The sequence below is a fragment of the Hippopotamus amphibius genome, chromosome 4, assembly GCF_030028045.1.
Source record: "Hippopotamus amphibius kiboko isolate mHipAmp2 chromosome 4, mHipAmp2.hap2, whole genome shotgun sequence".
NCBI classification, from domain to species: domain Eukaryota; kingdom Metazoa; phylum Chordata; class Mammalia; order Artiodactyla; family Hippopotamidae; genus Hippopotamus; species Hippopotamus amphibius.
The window spans coordinates 75,468,156-75,490,630 of NC_080189.1; the positions used below are offsets into that span (position 1 = coordinate 75,468,156).

Below are 22,475 nucleotides of genomic sequence, written 5' to 3' on the forward strand. Positions count from 1 at the left end.
TGTGGTGAGCGGGAGCTACTCTTCGTTGCAGTGCACAGGCTTCTCATTTTGGTGGCTTCTCTTGTTTCAGAGCACGGGCTCTAGATGTGCAGGCTTCAGTGGTTGTGGTACGTAGGCTCAGTAGATGTGGTGCATGGGCTTAGTTGCTCTGTGGCACGTGGGATCTTCCCAGAGCAGGGCTCAAACCCACATCCCCTGCATTTGCAAGTGGATTCTTAACCACTGTGCAACCAGGCAAGTCCCAGAATTTTCTTAGTTTTTAAAGCTGAGTAATATTCCATTGTATATAGACCACATTTTTTTCATCCATTCTTCCCTTAATCGACGCTTAGGTTACTTCCACCTTTGTGGAAATATAGCCATTGTGAACCATGCTGCTAAGAATATGGGTGTACAAATATCTATTTGAGTCTCTGGTTTCGAATCTGAAGGGAAATTGCTGGATCATACATTAATTCTACGTTTAAGTGTTTGAGGAACCACTATACTGTTTTTCATAGTAGCTGTACCATTTTATCTTATTTCTTTAACCAGCAGAGTAATATGGCAGTTTATGGCTCTACCTAATTTTGTTTATCCATTCACCAGTTGATGGACATTTGAGTTGTTTCTAGCTCTTGACTATTGTGACCAGTGCTGCTATGAACTTCTTGTAGAAGTTTTTGTTTCAGAACCTGTTTTCAATTTGGGGAGTACATATTTAGGGGTGGAGTTGTTGAACTATATGGTAATTGTATTTTTATCTTTTTGAGAAAAAGCCAAACTATTATATACACAGACTGCACTATGTGACAGCTCCACAAGCAATGTTTAAGGGTTCCAATTTCTTTACATCATTGCAACATTTGTTATTTTTAGCTTTCTTGATTATAGCCGTTCTAGTGTGTGTGAAAGGATATCACATTGTGGCCTTTAATTTGCATTTTGATCATGACTAATGATGTTTAACATTTTTTTCATGTGCTTGTTGACCAATTTGAATGTCTTGTCTGGAGAAGAGTCTTTTCGAGTCCTTTGTCCATTTAAAAAATCGGGTTGTTCATCTTTTTGTTGATGAATTATAATTGTAATTGTATTCTGGGTAATGGACTGTTATCAGATATAGAAAATGTGCAAATACTTGCTTTCATCCTGTGTGCCATCTCTTCATGTTCTAAATAAAATCTTTTATTTTTGTGTTTTTTAATATTTTTTTATGTGGATCATTTTTAAAGTCTTTATTGAATTTGTTACAATATTGCTTCTGTTTTTTACGTTTTGGGTTTTTGGCCACCAGGTATATGGGATCTTAGCTCCTTGACCAGGGACTGAACTTGCACCCCCTGCACTGTAATGTGAAGTCTTAACCACTGGACCACCAAATCTTTTTTTTAGTTGAAGTATGGTTGATTTACAATATTATATTAATTTCAGGTGTACAACATAGTTATTAATATTTTTATAGATTATATCCCATTTAAAGTTATTAGAAAATAATGACTATATTTCCCTGTCCTGTACAATATATTCTTGTTGCTCATTGATTATGTACATAGTAGTTTGTGTCTCTTAAGCCCCTACCCCCTATCTTGCCCCTCCCTCCTCCCCGCTCCCCACTAGTAACCACTAGTTTGTTCTCTATGTCTGTGAGTCTGTTTCTGTTTCATTACATACCTTCATTTGTTTTATTTTATATATATTTTATATGTATTTATTTTTTGTGTAAAAGTGACAACAGTATTTGTCTTTGACATTTCATTAAGCATAATACTTTCTAGGTCCATCCATATTGTGGCAAATGGCAGAATTTCATTCTTTTTATGACTAATATTCATAAGTATATACCACGTCTTCCTTATTCATTCATCTATTGGTGGGCACTTAGGTTGCTTCCATATCTTGGCTATTATAAATGATGCTGCTAAGTACATTGGGGTGCCTGTATCTTTTTGAATTACTGTTTTCCTTTTCTTTGGATATAAACCCAGCAGTGGAGTTGCTGGATCATATGGTAGTTATATTTTTTAGTTTTTGAGCAGTCTCCATATTGTTTTCCATAATGGCTGCACCAACTTGCAATCCCACTGACAGTGTTCTAGGGTTTCCTTTTCTCCACATCCTTGCCAACATTTGTTGTTTATAGATTTCTTTTTGATAATAGCCATTTTGACAGGTGTGAGGTGCTATCTCATTGTGGTTCCAATTTGCAATTATCTAATGAGTAGTGATATTGAATATCTTTTCATGTGCCTGTTGGCGATCTGTATGTCTTCTTTGGAGAAATGTCTATTCAGGTCTTCTGACCATTTCTAAATTGGGTTCTTTGCTTCTTTGATATTGAGTTGTATGAGCTGTTTATAAATTTTGAATAATAACCACTTATCAGTCATATCATTTGCAAATATTTTCTCCCATTCAGTAGGTTGTCTTTTTGTTTTGTCAGTGGTTCCTTTGCTGTGCAAAAGCTTTTATGTTTAATTAGGTCCTATGTGTTTGTTTTTGCTTTAATTTCTTTTGCCTTAGGATACAGATTCAAAAAAATATTGCTATGGATTATGTCAAAGAGTGTTCCACCTATGTTTTTTTCTGGGAATTTTACAGTTTCAGGTCTTACGTTTAGGTCTCTAATCCATTTTGAATTTATTTTTGTATATGGTATGAGGAAATGTTTTCATCTTATTCTTACACGTAGTTGTCCAGTTTTCCCAGCATACTCATTGAAGAAACTGTCTTTTCTTCATTATACGTTCTTGCTGCCTTTGTTGTAGATTAATTGACTATATGTGCATGGGTTTATTTCTGGGCTCTTTATTCTGCTCCATTGATCCATGTTTGTACAGTACCATGCTGTGTTTTTTTTTAAATAAATAAATTTATTTATTTATTAATTTATTGGCTGCATTGAGTCTTCATTGCTGCACACAGGCTTTCTCTAGTTGCAGTGGGCAGGGTCTACTCTTCATTGTGGTGGCTTCTCATTGCGGAGCACAGGCTCTAGGCACGAGAACTTCAGTAGCTGTGGCACATGGGCTCAATAGTTGTGGCTCATGGGCTCTAGAGCGCAGTCTCAATAGTTGTGGCACATGGACTTAGTTGCTCTGTGGCATGTGGTATCTTCCTGGGGCAGGGATTGAACGTGTGCCCCTTGCATTGGCAGGTGGATTCTTAACCACTGCTCCACGTAGGAAGTCCCCATGCTGTTTTGATTACTGTAGCTTTGTAGTGTAGTCGGAAATCAGGGAATGTGATACCTCCAGCTCTATACTTTTTTCTCAAGATTGCTCTGGCAATTCCAGGTCTTTTGTGGTTCCATGAAATTTTAGGATAATTTTTTCTAATTTTGTGAAAATTGTCAAGGGAATTTTGAAAGGGATTGCATTAAATTTGTAGATTACTTTTGGTACTATGGACATTTTAAATATATCAATTCTTCATTGCAAGAACATGGGATAGCTTTCCATTTCTTTGTATCATTTTCAAATTTATTCATCAATGTTTTATAGTTTTCTAAATATAGGAAAGTCCAACTGGTCTATTGTGTCATTTAAGATCACTGTTGCCTTATTGATTTTCTATGTGGATGATTTACCCATTGATATAAGTGGGTGTTAAAGTCTCCTACTATTTATGTATTATTGTCCATTTCCCCCTTTATGTCTGTTAGTGTTTGCTTTATGTATAATATTTGGGTGCTCCTGTATTAGGTGCATATATGTGACACATGTAATACTCTCTTCTTGTATTGATCCCTTTATCATTATATAATGCCCTTTAAGGTCCTTTTAAAATAGACTTTGTTTTAAAGTCTGTTTTGTCTGATAAGAGTATTGCTACCCCGGGCACTCACTTCGTGCGATGGTAGATGCCAGAGCTTAGTGAAGCTTCAAAGTACCTCTCCAAAGAGGCGTGGGACCAATTTCAGAAACAGTAAAAGACAAGCATCACCCTTCAAATATATTTCACTCAAGGAAAGAGCACAGTGCAACCTATTTCTATCATATAGCATGAAACAAATGGCTACATTCTCGCTATTAGGAAAAAGTGAGATATGCTGTCTGAAAGGGTTTACTTCCCAGTGGTATTATGCATACTACCTTTAGCTAGACATCCCCTGGGAATTAGAAAAACATATTTCCAAATTTATAAAACAAATAAATACAGGTATCACCCACTCAGTGTAACTTCCTCTCACAACAAAATCATTGTTACAAAGGCTGGACAGGTTGCTTGGAAAAGACTTTCTGACTACTATGGCTACAATGGAGTATGTGGGTGGCAGCCACCCTGGCTATCAGTCCCAATGAAGTACCTGTTTTGAAGAAAGTCTCAACAGAGCTGAGAGAAACACAAGTGTTCCAAGTCTCTGAGAGAAAAAGGGACTTTCATCTCGCTTGGGAGAAACACATCCATTTCCTAATTGGAAACAAGCCTTGCCATGCAGTCTGCAAGTCTTTCCATTTTACCTGGCATTTGAACACAGAGCTTCATGGGACTTCCTATTTAACATTGGAAAGCTTGGGTTTGCTGGTCACATTTCCCTAGCCACTGCAAACACTGGGGACTAGATTCATCCACAGTAAGGCCAGAATGTATGCAACGTCAATCATCTGGATGGTAGGAAACACATCCACTCTTTTGTGGTGTAATCAGCTTCCCCCAGAGTGAGAGGCGTTGCCTATTGTGCGACAGTAGACACCAGAGCTCAGTGCACCAATAAAGGACATCTCCAGAGAGGCAGGCACTAGTTCTCAGAAACAGTAGAGGACAGGCATCATCCTGTAAGAGGGAAGAATATTTTGTATTCTATTAGAAGTTAATCACTAAATTGATGTTGCCTATAAGTTTAAATTATACATAATGGCTCAACACTGGGAACCCTGCTTCCTAGGTAATGCGCATTGAGCTAAAATACTTTTGTTTAGCTCACAGGAAACATCCTGACCAGGCCTACCTGTGAATGACGGCAGGAGGAAGAAATTAACACATGTCCTCCAGAGGCTGATGGGAACCAGGAAGTGTTTGACTTTACTTCCTCCCCTTTTAGTTTAAAAGAAGCCTGGATTCTCACTCAGGCAAGACGGTTCTTTGGGGCATGAGCCCACCAACTTCTAGGTTGGCTGGGTTTCCGGATAAAGTTGTTATTTCTTGCCCTGACAAAACGTCTCTCTGTTATTGGCCTGTCAAGCAGCGAGCAGTATGAACTTAGACTTGGTAAAAACCCTTCAATGTATCTTCCACACAAGGAGAGAAAACAGTGCAACCTGTTTCACTCTTGTAGACGAAATGACTACATTGCTTTTATATAAAACAACATTTAACTATGCCATCTGAAAGGATTTACCTCCCAGTGGCATCGTGTGCATTTCCTTTAGCTGGACAATGCCTGGGGATGGCAAATAACAGATTTCCAAATTTATAAAACAAATAACTAGAGGTATCACCACTTGGTGTAACTTCCTCTGACAGCAAGAGCAGGGTTAGGATGCTGGCCAGGTTGCTTGGAAAAGGCAATCTGATGACTATGGCGAAAATGGGGTATGCAGGTGGCAGAGACCCTGGCTTCATATCCCAGCGAGGTACCTATTTGACGAAAGTCTCATTAGAGCTGAGAGAAACACTAGCGTTTCAAGATTATGAGAGAAAATACGATCTGCTGCAGTCACTTGGGTTCGTTTCCACACCCCGAAAGTTCACTCTGCGTACAGGGCCCCCTCATCTAGCTTCAGAGAAACACATCCATGTCCTAATTGAAAATGAACCTTGCCATGCAGGATGCAAGGCTCTCCACCTTACCTGACTTATGAACACAGAGCTTCATGGAGCTTCCTATTAAACACAAGAAAGCTTGGGTTTGCCAGTCTACCCAACATTTTTGTAACCACTGCAAATCCTAGGTACAAGATCTATCTACAGGAAGACCCAAATGTATGAAACCAAATCATCATGATTGTAGGAAGCACATCCACACTTTGGAGGGCTAACCTCCCAACCGAGGGAAAGGCGCTCACTGTTCTGAAAGGCTGGACCCCAGAGCTTAGTTCACCTTTCAAGTACTGGGCTGGGCAGAATGTTCACGGTGGTATCCTGTAACATATGGAAAAACCTGAACGAACGTTTTGGCCAAACCAATACCTTATAATAGGCGCCTGGACAGATCTCTGACAGTGTAGAAGAAAAACATCACAAATTGAAGTATGTTTTCTGCTCAAGAACACAGTGCAAGAAACAACAGCTATAGAAAGAAACAGCAGCTACGTTCCTCAAAGTACATTAATGATGCTGACTGAAAGGATTTACCTCCTAGTGGTATCGTCTGCACTTCCTTTAGGTAAACAATGCCTGGGGATGACGAATAAGAGATTTCCAAATTTATAAAACAAATAACTGGAGGTATCATCCACTTGGTGCAAATTCTTCTAACAAGAACAAGGTTAAACGGTGGCCAGGTTGCTTGAAAAAGACATTCGGACTACTGTGGCTACAGCAGGGTACGCGAGTGGCAGAGACCCTGGCTTCCAATCCCAGCGAGGTTAGCTGTTTGAGAAAGTCCCAGCAGAACCACAAGAAACAGGTTCCAAGTCTCAGAGAAAATACAATCTGCTGCAGTCACTTGGGTTCGTTTCCACACCCTGAAAGTTCACTCTGCATATAGGGCCCCCCTCACCTACCTTGGGAGAAACACATCCATGTCCTAATTGGAAATGAGACTTGCCATGCGGCCTGCCAGGCTCTACACCTTACCTGGCTTGTGAACAGAGAGCTTGAGGGAGGTTTCTATTGAACACTGGAAAGCTTGGTGTTGCTCATCTCCTCACATAGCCCTAGCCACTGCAAATCCTGGGGGCTCGTTCCACCCAGTGGTGGACCAGAGTGTCGGAAACTTTGATCACTTAGGTTGCAGGAAACATAACCTCTTGTTTCTGGGGTGACCAGCCTTTCCCCTCAGAGTGATAGGTGCTCACGGGCGTGCAACAGATGACGCCAGAGCTCAGGGAACCTGTAAAGGACCCCTTGAGACAGGCGTAGGACAGATCTGAGAAACAGCAGAGGACAGGCATCACCCTTCTAGTACAGCGTCCACACAAGGAAGTAACACAGGGCAACCTGTTTGCCTCTGGCAGAAAGAAGCAAATGGCTCCATTCCTTCTATGAAAAGGAAGACTAACTATGCCGTCATGAAAGTAGGTACTTTCCAGTGCCATTGTCCGCACTCAAGATCCATGCACAGGAAGACCCGAATGCATGAAACCAAATCATCAAGAATGTAGGGAGGGACTTTCTTGGTGGCACAGTGGTCAAGAATCTGCCTGCCAATGCAGGGGACACGGGTTCGATTCCTGGTCTGGGAAGATCCCACATGCCTCGGAGTAACTAAGCCCGTGCGCCGCAGCTACTGAGCCTGTGCGCCACAACTACTGAGCCTGTGTGCTGCATCTGAAGCCCAAGTGCCGTGCTCTGCCACAAAAGAAGCCACCACAATAAGAAGCCTGTGCACCACAACAAAGAGTAGCCCCCACTTGCCATAACTAGAGAAAGCCCATGCACAGCAACAAAGACTCAACGCAGCCAAAAACAAAAAACAACCCCCCCCCCCCGCCAAAACAAAACAAAAAAGACATGACACGGGCTGCGTCCCTCGGGATCTTGCGTGTCCTTTGGGGCGGGACACTGTGGGGCCAGGAGCCGGCAGGAAGCCTACTTCTAGTCCTGGCTCCGGCACCGCTAGCTGCACTGCAGCCACTGCTCTAAGACAGTTTTCTTGGGTGAAAAATGAATGAGGATCATAACACTTCACAGGGTGGTGGTGAGACCAGATGATATCACGTGAGAACGCGCGCTGGGCTCTGGTGATGGCCTGTGGCCTCCTGGTGCTTAAGCTGCTGGGTTTGGACTTGGAGTGTCATGGACTTTTCACTGGTAATATTTGTGATGAGGGAGATGGTTCTATATGGCAAACAGAGGAGCTTTTATTTCTGAGTTGGGTCCGGCTGGCTCCTTCAACGGGAGCTTATGCCAAGCCCGCAGAGACTTTCTCCATTTATTTAATTTTTTTTATCCCCTCAATGGGTCCATACAGATCTTCCATACGTAGAGCTCTGAGTACAGCTGGCCTCCGTGGCTGAAGGGCCACGAACACATAAAGGGCAATTGTGCCCTTCTTTGCAGGGGAGATGTCCCCACATTCTTTAGGTATATTGAGTTTTTCTGAATCAAAGCCTATACTGAATGTATCAGAGAAGCTTGTGGTGGAAACACACACAGTGGTTCAACTTTCAGCAAAGTGAATGTCTCTAGGCTAATACATCACAACCTTTATTCTCAAAGAATCTGACTCCCTCCCTCATGGTAGAAAGTAAAAGCTTTCTTTATTGGGATGTCATTTTTTTAATGTCCTTGCAAGGTTTTTCTTTGTTATTGATCTTTTATCATAAATTCTATCAACAATTTTTAGAATTGTTACACTAGACACTTACTGACAGATGAGTAAGAATCAGGAGAAACTCCAAGTTCCCAGACTGTTTCTGGAATACACGAGTAACCCATGCTAGGGGGAGTGGTGCATAGGGTTGGACAGGCCCCTCTCAGGCCACATGGGGACCGGGGGAGACCAGACCCCAAGGGAAATGGTTGTGCAAGGCTGTGTCCTTCTTTCATATGTCTGTTTCCAACTGTTGGCGTGTGTGCCACAGGTGAAAACTTCTGGTCTACGGCATTTATCTCAGAAGCCCAGTTTTCAAATGTATGTCAGATTTGTTTGAAATAGAGTATGCTTGTGAAATCTGTAGGCTTTTTAAACCAAATGGGTTTTTTTGGTACAAATTTTTAATACTTAAAATTTGCTTATTGTTAAATTTAATGTGTTTAAGCTCCCTTTTGCAGAACAGTGGGACTGCTGGGATCTCAAGACTTGGGGCCTTTTTGAAGTCATCAAAGTCAAGTCCACTGTCCACGGAGCCAAACAGGTCAGGTCCTTAGGTAATGACTACACTGTCCTCACCACCTGCCCTCTCAGCCACGGGGGCAACTCCAAGGGAGTCCACAACCAGTGTGCACTGGGTTCTCGCTGCTGGTGACACGGCGGCCCCAAGGGGGCCTCCCTGGGAAGAGGTATTGCCAGTGGTTTAAATGTGGAATCACACCAACCCGGGGCCTTTACCTGCATCCACCACTTGCTGCATGTGTGATGTTCATGGCATCTCTTTCCCCATCTCTGAACTGGACAGTGTGTACAATGTCTGGACTACGATGGCCATCTGTATACATCAGCTCCTCCTCCTCCTTCCCTGATGATCAGTCAGCTCCCTTTATCACTGGTTTTCAGATTGCTCAGAAACTATTCTTGTGCCTAAAGATTCAAAAGAGGGACTTCCCTGGTCGTCCAGTGGTAAAGAATCTGCCTTCCAATGCGAGGGATGCAGGTTCAATCCCTGGTTGCGGAACTAAGATCCCACATGCCGCAGGGCAACTAAGCCTGCGCACCACAACTAGAGAGAAGCCCGTGTGTTGCAACGAAGAGCCCACGTGCCACAACGAAATATCCTGCATGCCTCAACGAAGATCCTGTGTGCCACAACTAAGACCCAACTCAGCCAAAAAAAACAAAAACACAAAGGATTCAAGAGAAAAGCTCGTTGTCAGTGAGGAAGCCTCTGTCTTCTACCCCCGTCCCTCTCCTAGTGACACATTTGATTTTGCTGCCCACGTTCAGGCCACAATGTCTTCCTTACCCTGCACACCCTGGCAGGTGCCGCCACACTGCAGGGCTCCAAGTCTCAGGTCAGCTGGCAGGGGCCCGTCCATGGATTCCACAAACTTTGGGAGAGCAGGGCTGTGGGGACAGAACAGTGACATTTGTAGCAGAATGCTCTTATGTTTTTTGTCTCCTTCTAAGAGAAAAGAGCAAGGAGAATCCTCTGAAAGGACAATGAAAGCACCCTTGAAGGCAGAATTCCAGGTTGGTCCCCACCCTGGCTGATGGGTCATCTTTGGAAAGCCACACATGCAGTTGGAACTCTTGTTCCTTTTGCGGGCTGGAGACGTGACATCTGCCTTTCCCTCTGTTGTAATGATGCAATGAAATCCTGTTTTGAGGGGATTTTGTAATCCATAAAGCGATGTGCAGAAATACACCCGGGGCAATGTCCCTTATCCATGGAGAGAGTTGGTATTAATTTCAGGGGAGTTTGTGGTTTTAAATGAAACATTATGATTTTGCTTTTTATATGGATTTTGAAGCTTATTACAGTGATATCCAAGAAGCAATACCATCCAAAGAAAGGCAGTCAGCTGACTGTGAGTCTCTGGCTGTAACCTCTTTCCTGGAGGCCCCTGTGTCCATGTCTCTTCTTTCCACTTCCTTTTCTGAAATCTGGGTTTACCATGCCACTCTGTTGCATCAAGACCACCAAGAGCTCCCAGAGTCATAGGGAAAAGTTTAAGCTACTTTGCATGACATGAGCTGACTGAAACCTTTATTCTAGCTCACCTACTATTGCACTTTAGGTACCCTGTGCTTCAGACACCCTATAGTAGTCGCAGGCCCCGATAGGGACTGTCCCTCATCCACAACTTGGTTCATCCTTCCCAAGTTGTCATCCTGGAGAGGTTCTTATTTTCCAGTTGGCTTTGATTTCCTCTCAGGAGTCTCCCTCCTTCTTGTTCTGTAGCACCTCTGCTTTCCGCAGCAGCCCAGTGTTTTTTTGTTTGTTTGTTTGTTTTTGTTTCATTTTGTTTTGTTTTCTGGCTGTATTGGGTCTTCGTTGCTGCATGTGGGCTTTCTCTAGTTGAAGCAAGCAGGGGCTACTCTTCGTTGCAGTGCATGGGCTTCTCATTGTGGTGGCTTCTCTTGTTGAGCATGGGCTCTAGGTTCGAGAGTTTTAGTAGTTGCAGCATGTGGGCTCAGTTGTTGTGGCACATGGGCTTAGTTGCTCCATGGCATGTGGGATCTTCCCAGACCAGGGATCAAACCCATGTCCCCTGCATTGGCAGGTGGATTCTTAACCACTGTGCCACCAGAGAAGTCCCAGCCCAGTGTTTTTATTTCTCCCTGCTTAAAGCAGGTGGCTCATCAAACTCATCCACTCTTCCTATGTCTGTCTCTCCTACTTACACTGAGCTCTTTGAGGAAAGCTTCCACAGCAAGTTTATACTTGTGTCCCTAGAACTATCACAGTACCCAGCACATTGCTCATTTGAGTATGTGATCAAATAAACAAATGGATGGTCAGTGAATGATTTATTTATCTGTCCAGTGAAAAGAAGGATAATCAGCAAATGACTTGTTTATTGAATGAATAGACAGATGATCAGTGAGTGATTTATTTGTGGAATGAATAATGAACATCAGTGAGTGATGGCTGTGTCTGTGGAATGAATAGCTGGATACTCAGTGAATGATCTCTTCATCCAGTTTACTGCAGTGTGCTCTTTCAGAGTCCTCTTCAAATGCCTCAACAGTTTGATTTCTCAGGCTTCACTGTGTTCTTTCCTGTTTACAATACACATCTGTTTTAGAAACTTGCTTTTACACTCACAGTAGGTGCTTAATAAATAATACTGAATGAGGAAAAAGCATTGCATTCATAAAATTATTCTTCCTGACAGCTGAGTTCATTCTAATCCCCCAATATTTACCATCAGATCTTATTTCAATGACCTTTATTTGAAGTCTCAAATTAGTCTTCCCCAAGCAAAGTCCAGCCACCATCCCTTGCCTAGACTATGCAGGAACCTTTCATTTGCGTATCTTCTTCCACCTTGCTGCCTACAATCATCTTACTGCACACAGCCAGAGTACTTTTAGGACCACAAATCAGACTGCCCCTCCCTTGACCAATCCCTCCAACGAGCCCCCACCACACTTAGTTTGACAGCCGAAGGCCCCTGGTAATTTCTCCCATGTCATCTCCACCTTATCACCTTACTCCCTCCCTCCAGCCACATCACACATGATTCCCAAAGTATTTCCTTCAAAGAGTTCATTCAAGTCTCTGTTCTGAGCCTCTACCCAAGGGCACCTCCCTGACCACCATCTCTAAAATAGTCCCTTTCCTATCCCACCTCTCTCTCTCTCTCTCAAGGCCTGCCTTTATCTTTCTTCAGGGCACCTGGCTTTATAGTGCTTGTGTAAGTATTTTTTTTCTCCTTTCTTTCTTTCTTTCTTTCTTTCTTTCTTTCTTTCTTTCTTTCTTTCTTTCTTTCTTTCTTTCTTTCTTTCTTTCCTTTTCTGTGGATACGTTGCCTTTGACTAAGTAATTTAATTTGACATAAATTGATGTAAATTATTTTTGTTGAATTATTTTTGGGAGGGGTTGGTGGCTGTCAAACCTATTTAATATTATCTATTATATTAAATAATAGATACATTATATCTATTATTTGAGGACGTAGTGATTTTTATCTTCCACAGGAGAGAGAGTAATTGATGCCTACCCAGATAATGGAGATCGAAGGTACATTTAGGACCCACTAGAAAGTAGGACTGGGTGTCTCAGTTCATGAGTTTGGACCTTCCATAACTCAGTAATCCAGCTTTTTACTGGCAAACATTCTAGCAGTGAAATGAAGTGGTATTCTCTGCCTCCCTATTTGCAAAAAGAGCAGTTATTTCCATGAATGGCCCACTTTTCAGTTCTCTTAACCTGTGCAGGGTCTCAGTTTGGGCCGGCAGGTGGCGCTGTGCACAAAACAAAGTGACCATTCGGGTGGTCCTCTCTGGAAATGAAACTCCAACCCTGAGAGATTTCTGGCTTTCCTAGTTTATTTTTTACCTCACATTTCATAAGTCAGCATTACTTGACATATTTCTTGGCATATGAACTCTTGCCTCTTGATACTCAAATCAGAAATGTTGCAGCTGAGATAATATTTGTGTGATGTCTTGTGTACAGAGCAGTTGATGTGATTGGGTCAGTGGCTCACAGGCTGGCCCTCTTGCTTTGCTTAGATTAACGTTTTGTACAAAGATGCAAAAACTCACTATCTCTAGATACTCTGTCCCCAGAGCAGGGATATCTGTGAGTCCTGGTTCATAACAGGATGTTCCACTGTCAGATCCTGACACACCCACAACTCTTCAACAAGGCTTAGCATTTGCTAGCACGTCGGGGAAGAGCTAAAGCACAGTAGGGAAATGGATGAAGTTGCATTCAGGAACTGGGTTTCTAGCTCTCATTTGGTCACCAGATGACTCTGGGCAAGTCCTTTGACTCTGGACCTTAATATCTTCATCTGTAAGGTGAGGCAGTTGGCCTGCTTGATTTCTTGTGTTTTAACAAAAAATTATCATGGTACTGGATTCCATCATATTTGAGTTTTATTTAAAGTCTTTTTGAACTCAATAAGTTTTCACTGGAATTCCAAGTAAAACAAAACTCCCCAAATAAAGCACTGATACACAAATAGTCACCATATCCACATGCCATAAGTGGAAAATAACTGCTGATTTTATCTTTTGCATTGCTTAGCTACTTTCAGAGGCCTGTCCTATATAATTACTCTAATTAATACAGAGTGGGAACATTCTTGGGTTGTTTGATTCACTTCCTGCTCTCTGAGTGCATCAAGAAGGAAGCATGAGATGTGTACATTCTGGATGTGGGACGTTTATGTCTGGGTCACATTCACATCTTTCTTTACTTTAATGTCATCCTAACAGGGAACAAGTGTCAGAAAGTGATAATGTTTCCCCCAAATTGTGCAAACACAATGTGGCTTTAAAGCCTTTAAAGATCTATATCTCTTGGAACTCCCCTGGTGGCTCAGTGGTTAAGAATCGGCCTGCCAATGAAGCGGACACATGTTTGATCCCTGGTGTGGGAACGATCCCTGGTGCGGGAACAATGCTTGGTGTGGGAAGATCCCACATGCCTCAAAGCCCGAGCACTGCAACGAAGAGTAGCCCCCACTCGCCGCAACTAGAGAAAGTCCATGTGCAGCAATGCAACCAAAAAAAAAATCTACATCTCTCTACTTTTTATATGCAGAATACAAAGCATATAATCTATAGACGTACAGTTGGTCTGTCAAATACTCTTGCTTTCCAGAGCAGATCATAAGGACTGTGTAGAGAACTGGCCAGCATCTTCACCTCTCCCCTCTCTCCTCCTTTGCTTCCACTCTCTTTGCCTCTCTGTTTCTTCCATTCTTATCCTTTCCCTGATTGCATCTGTGAATATTCACAGGACTGTGTCTGCTTCATTCATTCTTCACCAGCCTCCACTCCTTCCCCAGTCTCTGTTTCCCTGAGTGCCTCACCTTCTCGACCCCACCCCCTAATGCTCCTGCAGGTCCCCAGCTTGCTCTGCATTTGAGATGTTTCGACCAAGGTTCCAATCAGTATAGAGAAGTGATACCCAGCACCCAATGAAGGGCCTGCAGAGATTAGATTCTGAAAATGTATAAAATGAAAGATTAAGGCCAGGAATAGATGGGAGATAGCCACTCTGTAAGGAAAAGGAAATAGAACCAGTGAGATAAGTTAGCTCACCAGACTTTTATTTCCATACCATAGGTATTCTTCAGCATATTTATAGTACATATAAATTGTTGGTTGAGATTATTTGCTTCTCTCTGTTAATCTATATGCTAATGATGTATTGCTAAACATATCACTAACATGACATTTCTTTGTCTTTGATTTCTTTTCCTTTTATATTGTCCAATTTTTGTCATGACTATTGGGTTTTGGAGCACTTCTAAATTATCTCCAAAATCTGCTCTTAATCAGCAATCAAATATCTGCTGCAAACATGTGCTTATAACATAGTCTCCATGGTGTGCTGGTAAACGTTTAACAACTGGCTCTCCAGGAGCAAAAGCACTAATTCATAGCATCTGCCCACCACTTCCTGTGGTGTAAATACTCCCACTGTGGTCTGTTTCACACAACCAGCATGTCCCTGGTCACTGGATGAGGAGCTGGGAAGGAGAGTGCACAGCTGACTCAGGAGGGTTAGAGCTGGCTCCGGGCCCCCACTGTTGATAGACCAACTTCCCTCTCAAGTCTAGATTAATGAAACCACACCATCACTTGAAGAACTCATGGTCAGTCCATTCTTTTTTTTTTTTTTTTAATTTTTAAATTTACTTATTGGCTGCATTGGGTCTTCGTTGCGGTGCGCGAGCTTCTCATTGCAGTGGCTTCTCTAGTTGTGTAGCACAGGCTCTAGGCACTTGGGCTTCAGTAGTTGTGCTGTGTGGACTCAGTAGTTGTGGGTCTCAGGCTCTAGAGCACAGGCTCAGTAGTTGTAGCGCACGGGCTTAGTTGTTCTGCCACCAGGGAAGTCCAACAGTCTATTCTTGGAGTGATCTAGATTTGGTTGTTGGAAAAGACAGAACAACTAAAATTGTGTGTGCTTGGATGATTTGAGTTTATATCCTTTTCTAACTTTTTGTCTCTTTCCAACATACCTTCCCTGGGAAGTATTTTGGCCCCCCTGTTCATGGTGAAGCAGCTACATCAGACCCATTTCTGTTTGTTGTAGGAATGTTGCTGAGTTCATCACCTCTGACTTTACTCAGCGTCCCTTAGTGCAGAGCCACATATAAGAAAGATTTTTAGAGCTAGATGAGAAGTACTTTTCTTACTCTGAGGAAATTCTTTTCCTTTCCCTTCGGCTGCAGCTCAGAGTCAAATGTCTGCCCCTGATGCTGCGGTGAGCAGCTCTGGCCCGTGCTCGTAGTGCTGTCGTGTTGTCTGAGCAAGCTAACAGTGATCAACTTTGACAGTTTGACATTATTTCACTGCTCCCTTAAATCAGTTCCTTATTGGAAAATGAAACAGATATCTCACAAGTGTAATAAGTTAATGGGAAGAAAACAAACTAGCATTTGTTGGCACCCTACTATGTGTCAATACAGCACTTGATCTGTGCCTTCTCATCTAATGCTCACAGCCATCCTGGGAAGCAAGGGTTTGCTGATGTTCTGATTTTTTTTTTTTGGTCTGGGGAAAGGTTAGGTGCCAGGCCCAGGAGACAGTAATACAGAGGAAGGATGGCATCTCTACCTGTGGTCCCAGCCTCCCTCTTCTGCAGGCCCTAGAGCGCAGGCTCAGTAGTTGTGGCGAATGGGCTTAGTCGCCCCACTGCGTGTGGGATCTTCCTGGATCAGGGATTGAACTCGTGTCCCCTGCATTGGCAGGCAAATTCTTAACCACTGCGCCACCAGGGAAGTCCCTCTTATTTTCAACCTTTAAAAAAATAATAAATTATTTGTCCTGCATTCCTCAAACACTGTGTTTCTAATCTTACATTTGTGGTATTCTGTGGAGTTACAGGGACAACACTGGAGAGACTTTAGAAAAGGATAAAAATAGATCATTCTAATTTGGTACAAAGACTGGGGAGGAAGCTGCCATCTTTCTTAGAATGCTGGCTAAACCTTTAGAATGTTTTAAAGTAAAGTTCTGACCTCTGCTTTGGTACCTGAGACAATCAGAGCTCACCCATGGCTGCGTTATGGTGCCCCAGGTTCACAGTGTGTCCAGGCATCTTCATGTTCCTTTTTCTTCCAGCCCAGAGCTCGTGGAGGAAAGTGCTACCTCGTAGGGAATTTGGTCATTAAATAGCTCAAAGTTCCTCCTGATAGTTTATGTGAGGTAAGATGCTCCCTTTTTTTTATTTCTAAAAATACACTGAGTTAGAAAAATCTAGGAGACATTCAGCCAGGAAATCATAAGACCTTTTTTTTTTTTTTTTGCTTTTTAAATGAATTTTATTGAGATATAATTGACATACAATAAACTGCATATAAAGTGGACAATTTTATATTTTTTCTTTATTAGTAATGTATGTATGGCAATCCCAATCTCTGAATTCATCCAACCCCAACACTCCCACCCCTTGGTGTCCATATGCTTGTTCTCTACCTCTGTGTCTCTATTTCTGTCTTGTGAGCTGGTTGATCTGTACCATTTTTCTAGATTCTGCATATATGCGTTAATAAATGATATTTGTTTTTTTCTGACTTACTTCACTCTGTATAACAGTCTCTAGGTCCATCCATGTCTCTACAGATGTCCCGATTTCATTCCTTTTATGGCTGAGTAATGTTTCATTGTGTATATGTACCACATCTTGTTTATCCATTCATCCATTGATGGACATTTAGGTTGATTCCATGACCTGGCTATTGTAAATAGTGCTGCAATGAACACGGGGGGGCATGGATCTTTTTGAATTATGATTTTCTCTGGGTATGTGCCCAGGAGTGGGACTGCTGGGTCATAAGGTAATTCCATTTTTAGTTTTTTAAAGACTCTCCATACTGTTCTCCATAGTGGCTGTATCAATTTACATCCCACCAACAGTGTAAGAGGGTTCCCTTTTCTCCACACCCTCTCCAGCATTTATTGTTTGTAGATTTTCTGATGATGCCCATTCTAACTGGTGTGAGGTTATACCTCATTATAGTTTTGATTTGCATTTCTCTAATAATTAGTGATGCATAAGACCATTTTAATCATCTCTGAGAGTCTGGCTGTGATTTGAAAATGATCCCACCCCCCCCACCGCCACCCAGGGTTTGGAGAGTGTGGGCCTCTGCCTTCATTTCCTTCTCTGCCAACTCTTCCCTGGACCTTCTTTCTATCCTGGCCTTCTGCTGCAAGTTCGCTCGGTCCACTCTTTGGCCTTTTAGAAACCTGGCATTCTGAACAAAACCAGGATATTTCTATCTAAAATATCTAAAAATAGAATGTCACATGTCTTTTCCTAGTGGGAGGGTGTGTGTGAAGATGGGCACTTACCTGCCTCATCCTGTAGTGGAAACCAATCTGATAGCCAAGCCCAGACTGGTGGACGACTCAGGTGCAGCCTTTCATAGCTAAAGCTAGAGCCCGGGGACCATAAGGGGGCACTGAGGGAGCAGAGGGTCCTGTGTCAGGAAAGCATATGTGCTCACATGCAGCCAGGCCTGGAAACCCCCAGATGCAAAGCAGACTTTGAAATGTGCATCTGATTCTTCTTCTGATTGGTGGCTTTTTTATTTTTTGGTTGCATTGGGTCTTCATTGCTGAGTGTGGGCTTTCTCTAGTTGTGGTGAGCAGGGGTTACTCTTGGTTGTGGTACGTGAGCTTCTCACTGCTGTGGCTTCTCTTGTTGTGGAGCACGGGCTCTAGGCTCACAGGCTTCAGTGGTTGCAAGCATGCAGGCTCAGTAGTTGTGGCACACGGGCTTAGTTGCTCCACGGCATGTGAGATCTTCCCAGACCAGGGATAGAACCCATGTCCCCTGCACTGGCAGGTGGATTCTTAACCACTGCACCACCAGGGAAGTCCCCTGATTGGTGATTTCTTCCTAAGCTTCCCAGCCTCCCAGCCCATTTTCAGCATTTGTCAAAGACTTTCCCTACATGTAGCCCCAAAGATGGAGGCCCTGAAACCCCTTCTGTGATAGACCCAGAGATCCAAAGAGCGGCCCCAAGTGGCCCCAGAGGCTCCTGGGAGGAGAGCTCAGCCTGGGCAGCACAAGGTCAGCGTGATTCAGAGGGTCAGCTTCATCAACACTTGTCCACTCCAGCACGGCTGCCCGTGTGCAGCAGGTCTGCACTGAGAGCAGCTTCCCAGGGCCAGAATGAGGTGGTCATTACTGTGAAATGACAGAGTCACTTCCCCAGGGGCATGTGGTTAGGCCATGACAGAAGTCAAATGCAAACTCAGACCTGCAGTCTCTAAGTGCAGGAGAAAACACAAGCCAAAAGTTCCTTCCAGAGTGCTAGAAGGTCTGGAGGTTATAGAACCTAAAGGACACTTGTTCTGTGCTAAGCAGGGTGTTTATATGGCCTCATTTGGTCCTCAAGCTCCTCTGTGAAGTAGGGCTGACCCCACCTCTGTCATGCATGGTGCAGATGAGGAACAGAGGCTCAAGCACGAGTCCCCAGCCTCACCGCAGTCACAGACTGCAGTCGGCCAGCCTGGCCTGTCCCACCAGTCGCACTGCCCCTATCACCACCTCCCTGGTATTATGCTAACACTGGTGGTAGCAGATTGTCTGAGACTGACAGGGAGCTCTGTGGCAGTTACAGTAATGCCTGCCTCTGAGTAATACTGATAACAACAAAAAAGAAATGATTTAATTGTTACTAAGTACCGATTGGTGAAAGGTAGCTTCTTTCCAATGGTGGAGTTCATTGCCAAAAAAGAAAAATGAATATTCTAGAAGCTTTGTAGTGAGAGATGGGGTATCTCTCCCTAGGTTGTACCTATAGGAAATGGAAGACCTCCTTTCTCCAGGATTCCCTCTGCCTGGGGGTCCCAGGCAAGGAGAGGGACAATGAACTGCTGAGGGGGTCGGAAGACACAGGAGGGCCATCTGTGAGCTCTGTGATCCCAGGAGTTGTATCTGGCGTCTGGGTGTGGGGCCTGGGGCTGGCCGCTGCTAGGGCCCCTCTGACTAGCAGCACCTTGCAGGCCCACAGCATGTGCGGCCTTGACCGGCCCCAGGGCCAGTGGTTGGACGGACCAGACCTCCAGGGCTGTGTCCATGCACTTTACCCTCTACAACCGTCCAGCCCAGCTCTTCTCAAGTGTGTTGCTGAGCTGAGATGCTCCCCACTGGGGGCCTCTCGCTCTCCTCCCTGGTAGAGTCAGTTGCCATCTTCTGCAGTGACTCAGCCCTGCAGTACCACCTCCTGCTTCCAGAGGGGAGTTCACTGGGCACTTGGCCCACTCAGGGAATACAGGGGCTTCACCCAAGGCTGGGCACCCTCCTCCAGACAGGCCTTGTGCTTACCTGCAGCTGGACCTTAGCTCAGGCTGCCATGATGAAATACCATACCCTGGGGGATTTAACCTGCAAACACTGATTTCCTTAACCTGCAAACACAGTTCCAGAGACTGGAAGTCTGAGATCAGGGTGATGGTGCGGTCGGGTGCTGGTGAGGGCCCGCTTCCCGGCTTGCAGACAGCTGCCTTCTTGTTGTATCCTCATGTGGTAGAGAGAGGGATCTCTGGTGTCTCTGGTATCTCTTTCTCTTCTTATGAGAACACTGATTCTGTCGCTGGGTCCTCACCCTTATGAACGCATGTAACCTTAATTACTTCCTGAGAGGGCCCATCTCCAGAAACAGCCACACTGCAGGTTCGGGCTTCAACATATGAGTTGGGGGTGGGTGAGGGTGCACACACCTTGGCAAGATGGCATATGTTCCTATAGCCTCCCTGAGCCCTGGAAAGCACCAGAAGGCCTTCTGAACGTTTCCTCAGGAACGTTGCTGCCTTTGGCCTGTATTTCACTTTTGTGCTATGAAGATCTAAGACCAGCGGACACTCCAGGTCAAGCGTGCTTTGCCTTGGGAGTGAAGAGGGGAAATGCTATGAGGTTTCAGACTCTAGAGATAGTTGAATGACACAGTCCGTATCGGGGTTGTGAATGGAGCCTCAGAGTTGTGCCTGTGTGGTGTGAGCACAGAAGGAGGGGAAGGATGGAAGAATGGGCTTCTCCCAGGTGATGCACTCACCTGGGGGACCAAAAACTCATCAAGATAAGTACTATTCTAGTGCAATATAAAAAGCCAAAAATCGTGCCCAAAAAATTCATGATGGACAGAATATTAAAATTTTAAACGAAGACAGAATCAGTGCTATTGATTTTTCCTTTTGTCCCAGACTCCAGTGTGACTTGGCTCAGCCCTGCTATCCAATACCTTCAAATGAACCACCAAAAATGAACTTTTGTTGGATAACATTTGCAGCTTCTGATAGTGGGCCCCTGGGGCACAGTGCATATGACTCCAAAAGAAGACGGAAAACAATGTGTAAGCCCCCTGTTATGTGCTTCAACTCCAGAAATGTACATAACCTAATCTGAGTTTGGATGTGTGACCATCTGAGAGCCACAAAACACTCTGTGATGGGCTGAGGGCATGGAGGCAGGACAGTGGGGTGCAGTAATTTAAGATGAGTATTCACTGGCTGTTGTGGCTCACAGGATGCTTTCCACACATGCTATGTCATTTCAGTCCATCTTCTGCAAAGCAGTCATTACCGTTCTTGTTCCAGGGACATAGTGCCGGATACATAGTTGGCACTCACTGAACACTCACTCTTTCTTTGCTTTGAAGTGAATGTGAGTATGTGCCAGCACTACTCCCCAGAGGGAGGGAATGGGGGATCCCCAAAAGAGGATTATTTTTAGCTTTAAAGTGTCAACTCAGAGGGTCCACAGGAGCTCTGCAGGGCTGACTTGGCTCGAAGAGGTTATTTCCCAATGTTACTGAACATCCCCTTCTTCCTTGGTTCTTCTGAATGAGCGAGGCATGAATAAGCCAAGGCGTGGATTAATGGGTAGCTCATCAATGGCGAGATAACTATCAACAGAACTTGAAAGAAATTCCTCATGCAGGAGCTTTTAAAGGTTTTTTACTCGCCTAAGGAAACTGATAATATCTATTTCATATTTCATATATTTCGTAAATACAGGAAAACATTCTTTAGAGCATCTGGAGGAAACAGTGGGAGGGACTGGCATGGAGCTTAGCAGACCTGCTAGGCAGTGGCGTGCGATATTTACGCTGCAGGGGTTCGAGGAGTGCAGAGCCCCTGTCGAACTCATTTGTGTCTGTCACACCTGGCCCTGGGTGGGGTTTCCATGCTGGATGCATTCAGACTGCCCCCAGTGCCCGTGGATTTCAGACCTTAAGAAACAGTTTACAGGTATTTTTGTTTGTCTGGTCTGTTTCACGTTGCCTCCCTCAGCTTGTCTTCCCAGTGCTCAACCTGACTCACCTCTGTTCCCAACTCTATGGCATGACGGGAAGGGCATCTGCAACTACTGGCAGAAACCAAGAAACTGGCTGCAGCTGAGCCTCTCATACCACATTCTCCATGAAAAATAATATTAGTGAAGCCCTTATCTGAACGTAAAAATAGCTGTAGTGGGAAATCAGTTGTACACTAGCTCATCCCCTCCTTCTTGCGGTTTTCTTCCTCTGTGGTGTGAATGTACTTGAGACCAGCGTCCATTTAGTGCTTTTGCAGTTCATTTGCTCTCCAAGTCACAGTATCCCAGTGAGCCCTTCCTTCCTTGGGGGCCCATCTGGTAGCCCTCTCTCTTCAACCTTGCAGCTCGCTGTAGTTGGGGTGGGCCTCACCTCCTGTGCGGCCTCCGGTCACCTTGTTACTCTTGGTGAGGAGGTGACTGACCAGTTCCACAAAGGGTTATGTCAAGGGTTTATGGACCTCAGTTACAGGGCATCATCGAATCAGATATGGCAGGTGTTCAAGGCAACCCAACAGGGGCCATGCACTGTGACGCCATCCAAAGGAAGACTTCGGCCCCTCCCACACTGCAGCCTTCCCTTCTGACTCCACTTCTGTGGGTGCCTCCCCTGAGGGTTGTTAAACTGACCCCCCCCCCAACCCCATAGAAAGAGCCACAGGGACTTCAGCTAGGATGTAAGCTAGAGCTGCCTCCCAGGTGCTGGAGGAATGAGGTGTCCGCACAACAAAGATGAGTGGTTTTCTACTGCTGGAGTAGGACACACAGACAGAGAGT

At 44.2% G+C, this 22,475-nt stretch overlaps 1 protein-coding gene across 1 annotated transcript; it reads left to right on the plus strand.

Moving 5' to 3' along the window:
• Window positions 1-5,509: 5,509 nt before the first annotated feature.
• PKD1L1 (polycystin 1 like 1, transient receptor potential channel interacting) lies at window positions 5,510-21,816 on the plus strand. Its single transcript, XM_057732580.1, is given in 10 exon segments — window positions 5,510-5,555; window positions 8,860-8,942; window positions 16,496-16,579; window positions 18,292-18,323; window positions 18,325-18,452; window positions 18,829-18,939; window positions 19,399-19,516; window positions 19,518-19,613; window positions 21,667-21,728; window positions 21,731-21,816. Coding segments are annotated over 10 exon segments (846 nt in total).
• The last annotated feature ends 659 nt before the right edge of the window (window positions 21,817-22,475 follow it).